Source organism: Penaeus chinensis, chromosome 24 (assembly GCF_019202785.1).
Source record: "Penaeus chinensis breed Huanghai No. 1 chromosome 24, ASM1920278v2, whole genome shotgun sequence".
NCBI classification, from domain to species: Eukaryota; Metazoa; Arthropoda; class Malacostraca; order Decapoda; family Penaeidae; genus Penaeus; species Penaeus chinensis.
In genome coordinates, this window is record NC_061842.1 from 32,654,902 (window position 1) to 32,659,901 (window position 5,000).

Here is a 5,000-nt window from a genome sequence, read left to right on the forward strand (position 1 = left end):
TCGCGCTGCTCACCGCCAGGAACCACACCTGCTCCAGCCGCCTCTTCCAGGCCGTGGCGGGCGCCCACCAGGTGCCCCGCGGCGTGGGCGGCGACGACGGGCGGGCGGCGCGGGCGGAGGGCGAGGCCGAGGCGCGCCCCGGCGACTCGGAGGGCGACGTGCCCGAGGCCCCGCGGGTTTGCCCGACCCGGCGGGCCCTCAGCAGGTGCCCGAGCGGCCGGGGGCGCAGCAGGGGCCCTCCGCCTACGACGCCGACAACGTGAAGGAGATGCTGCTCATCTACACCATGGTCCTGCACCATCCGGCCTTCACCTTCGAGCAGAAGCGCATCATCGCGGAGCTGCACACGGCCACCCTCAGACTGGAGGAGCAGCTGTGCCAGGTGCTCTCCCAGACGTGCGCCACCGCTTCCGAGGTGAGGTCCGGGGCGTGGGAGGGCGGGAGGGTGTGGCCGAGGGGGCGGGGGCCGTGCGGGCATTCCCCTGCGCTTTCACGTGTTGGCCGAGAGGTTGCGAGAGGTTGTACGGGAACGTGTGCGTGTCTGCGTGTGTGTATGATGTAAGGAAAGAAGGGTCACGTCACAGACGACTGCTAAGCGGTCACAGAATATTCTAGCATCACTCACTGCTTGCATGTGACAGCTTATGTTAAGGAGACGTAATCCCAAGATTAAGATTTACCCCAGAGTATTTTGTAAATTTTCGTTAGCATGAAAACTCTTACCTGGTATAAGCCAGAACATGATATGCGATGTATATTCCCTCTTGTATAATGTTATGTATATTCCCTCTTGTATAATGTTATGTATATTCCCTCTTGTATAATGTTATGTATATTCCCTCTTGTATAATGTTATGTATATTCCCTCTTGTATAATGTTATGTATATTCCCTCTTGTATAATATTAAGGGTTGTTAGATAACCTCTGTCTAGTGTCTTTTGGTTTTTGATTATGTGTGAATGAGAGGCATAAGTGGGTGTGGCCATTTTTATATTGATGGTACTAAAATAAGACTTTACCAGTTTATTGTGTGAAGTTCTGTTCGAATTGCTGCAAAATTTTCATTAAAAATTTGCAATATCTATTGATCTATCAGTAATGACAGGCCAGATTTGTTTTTATAAGTCTAGTGAGCAAGTGCAAACATCTGCGTTTAGCATTTCATGATTGGGCAATTACCCGGTATGTGGTGAGGTGCGTGCAACCTTAAATCCAGCAAGTAGTTCTTGAACTTCTGACAAAAATCGGGTGTCACTTGGCATTTGCTAGTGTTCAGTTTGATGCAGTAGGATGCCGCTTACCTGGCACAGGAGATGCCATGATGACAAAGGTGGTTCTCCCAGGTGAGGCCCACCATTGCACTCTGGTGGCGCTGAACCCTGCTATTAACTTTTAACCTCTTCCTGACGGGTCACACCTATAGGCATGAAAATAAACCGCTCGAAATGTGGCGTGCGGCTGTACGCCGCGGTGGCGTGCCAAAGTGCTCTGACGCAGTGATTCGGCTTGATGTACCTAACTCACGCGCTCAAAGTCGGCGTGTTGTCGTGGTTCGCCAGAGTTCGTTTTTTTTTTTTTTTTTAGTTTTCTACACCCGTCACCAAGGGTTGAAAAAATGTGTGTTTTATTGTTCAGTGGTAAGAATCTTGTATAGCAATCTCCATTGTAACAAATGGAGCAAAACTATATTATTATTATTTTTATTATTAATATTGTCATTGCCATTGTCATTGTCATTGTCATTATTACCTGTGCCCAGTAGGTTAACCCCAAATTGCCAGCAAAATGTAGTGTTCACTTTCATACTTGCAGGTTTTTCTTTTTTTTTTTTTTTTTTTTTCTTCTTTTATTTATTGTGATATTAATATCGATGCTGCTATTATTATTATAGATTTTATAATTAAAATGTTATTAATATTACTAATAGCAATCTAAAATATAAGAAAATATTTCCCAAAATCTAGGAAAAGGGTAAAAAGGTGAGATACTCGGTAGCTCATTGCTGATATATATATATATAAATAATATATATATATATATATATATATATATATATATAAATAAAATACTTCAGGAGCCATCTACATGTAAAAATAATAAACTCTACTCACAGCGGCCATGGCATGCATGTACACGCCATCCCCAGTAACTGCGGGTAAAACTTTTTCAAGTATGCCACAGTTACCAAACTGGATCTGGATGGTTCACTGCCGTCAAGTGACCCATAATAAGGGCATTAGGCTTACTTGACTGACCTCTCTGTCAAGTGACAAGACTCCATCCCTGTGTTCACTGGAGCTTTTCTGCACATCACTTCGCCTTGGCCCAATCTGGCCAGACTGAATGCTTTCGCCGTGCAATGCACCGATCAGCTGATTACCATAAACAAACTGCCCTTGCCATTGAGACTTGTCGTGAGAGAGAACTGCATCTCTAATTGAGACTGTAAGGAGGGCTCGAAACCAATGTACAAGACTTCCATAAGACACATTAATGACTAACAAAAAGAGAGGCAAAAAGATATATATTTTGCAGTTCAGACAGATTTACTTTTGAGGCTCTAAGTTGGCATCTGTTCACTTGATTTTGCCATGGAACACATGGTGCATTTTTCCCAAGTGAACACAGGGTATGCCTCCCCTTTGCAATGCCATTTTCTCTTTTTCTGCATAAGAATTTTCAGCTGTTTTCCTATTTGCCAATGTCTATATTTGTCATCTGATTTGCTTTATGCAGATGGTAATAGTCTTTCCCTTGCACAGACTCCATATCATCTCTCAATTCTGTGTAGTGCAACCCGTGCCACCATTCACAGTGGGCAGGAATAGGATCCTCAGCATAGAAATAGTGTCCTTCCTGGAACTGGTGCTCTTCCTGTCATGGCTCATGGGTAGTACACTTGTTTATTGATGGAAATAAAGTAAAAGCTCCATAACTGTCTACTGAGTCTGATCACCTTCCAAGAGATTTGTGCACTGGTGGCAAGTCATTCCATTTCCCTGGCCAAATGTTTTCATGGTGTGATGGTCATATTACTTAGATTGTAGGGGGTAATTGATTCTATTAGCTGCAAAATATCCCCTATTATCATAAGAATCCCTTCATTTCTGTTGAAGGACATTGAATGATGGTCCAGACCACCTTATTGGTCATAAACTCTTGTGTTTTCTAGCAGCGTCCAGCTGCTCAGTATGGGTGTCCGTAACATGTCGTGGAACTTCCTGCTCCACACACTCTAGCACGTTGCTGAGCATATAGCTGTACCCCACAGACCACGCGGTTTGTTATGGTGGCTCAATACATGACCCGTCCAAAAAGGGTTAAAAGTTCAAGCCTCCCAATTTTTAATTATTGTTCTAGTTCAGAACCAATGGCATAAAGCAATTTATTTTTAACCCCTTGTTGACGGGTGTAGAAAACCTTAAAAAAAAACCATAAAAACTAAGCTCTGGCGATCAACAGTTACGCATGACTTTGAGTGCGGGAGTTCGGTACATCAAGCCAAATCAGTGCCTCGGAGCGCTTTGGTGTGCCGCAGCTGCTTACAGCCACACGCCACATTTCGAGCAGTTTGTTATGATGTCCAGAGACGGTTAACTTCCCTTTATCGATAAAAATAGTGTATGAAAACCTATTTTGACATTTGCCCAGAATATTAACCCACCACAAAATAGAGTAGGTCTGATACAGAAATATAGAAAAAATAATGCAATAGAGATCAAGAACACCTAAAACAACGTTAGTAGGTGTAGAGATATTTGGTTAAACTATAGGATATTAATGTGTGCTATATTGTAAAGAAAATTTTATATAGTATAGTGTAATAAACACCATAAAAGTGAAAATACGAGTGTATTCACATATTGTGCTTTTAATAAGCGTTTTATCCTTCTTGTTGCATATAAATTTTCTAAGTCAAAATGTGTACTATGTGGTCTTGAGCACTTAACTTATGACATAAGTCATTACTGTGACAAATCCGCTTCACACTTGTGAAAATTAATATTTCATACCTATCAATTCCAGCTTTTCCATGCTGAATTTCTTCATGTATTCTTATAATGCACTTTTTAAATTTTTGATAAGTAATTTATATACAATAATGCACTGCATTTTCATAAACAGGATTTTTGACCAGTCTGTGAGCCTTTAATCCATGACAAGTACCTGCAAGAAATGCTTTGTTTATATTGTCGTGCTGATTATAGGCCATTTTTGTAACAACTTACTGGCCATGCAAAACTCACAGGATGGACAGAATTATCTGGTTGTCCTAAGATGTGTTTTCAAAAAGCACATTATATGTAAAAGTATAGGAATTAGTATTTCAGTTTTTATTTGCTGCAACAAAATTGATAAGGTATGCTACACTGGGGTCCAGGTTGTTAGGTATGGGATAGGGTTAGAACATTTTGTATAAAGATGATGGGTTGATATATGGTTAGAATGTAATATACAAATACCATAGGGGTTTAGGGGGGCAGAGCCCCCTATCTAGGATGTGAATGGTTATAACTTATTGTATAAAAACTGAAACAGAGGCTCCTGTCTAGAAGGTTAGGTCGGGCTGATGGTGTTTGTTTCCATAGATTTACAGAAGGATGATCGATGTCTGTAGACTTTCCAGGGTGGCAGGCATTACTGTAGGGATAAACTAGTTCAATATTTTTATTTTCTTTCTTTCTTTCTATGCTTTTATTCTTTTCTTTCTATATTTATTGTCAAAATCGTTACATTTCTAGAGCACACAAATATTTCTTATGGAATATAGAATTTTGAATATAAAAATAGGCACATTTGTCTTAGGAAGAATTATCGAATATTTTGCACAAGGTAAGGGGGGGGCCACACTTGCTTGTCCAGATCTTAAAATCTACATGTTGACAGACATCATGGCCGCCTTACTTTGTGTTCCGACCATATTTAAGGAAGGTCTACTACATGAAGGATATTTTGGTAAGACTAAGAAAGCATGTAAACCTCCCTGACATTTTATTGT

The 5,000-nt window shown here is 41.4% G+C and overlaps 1 protein-coding gene and 1 pseudogene across 1 annotated transcript in view; both read left to right on the plus strand.

The window, feature by feature from the left end:
- The first annotated feature begins 6 nt into the window (after positions 1 to 6).
- Positions 7 to 5,000, plus strand: part of LOC125038345 (mucin-17-like) — a 20,478-nt gene continuing 15,484 nt past the window's right edge. Inside the window, exon 1 of the mRNA XM_047631819.1 lies at positions 7 to 415. Within this exon, the coding sequence (XP_047487775.1) occupies positions 269 to 415 (147 nt within the window). The 5' untranslated portion in view covers positions 7 to 268. The remainder of the gene's footprint in view (positions 416 to 5,000) is intronic.
- Positions 1,295 to 1,487, plus strand: LOC125038406 (annotated as a pseudogene).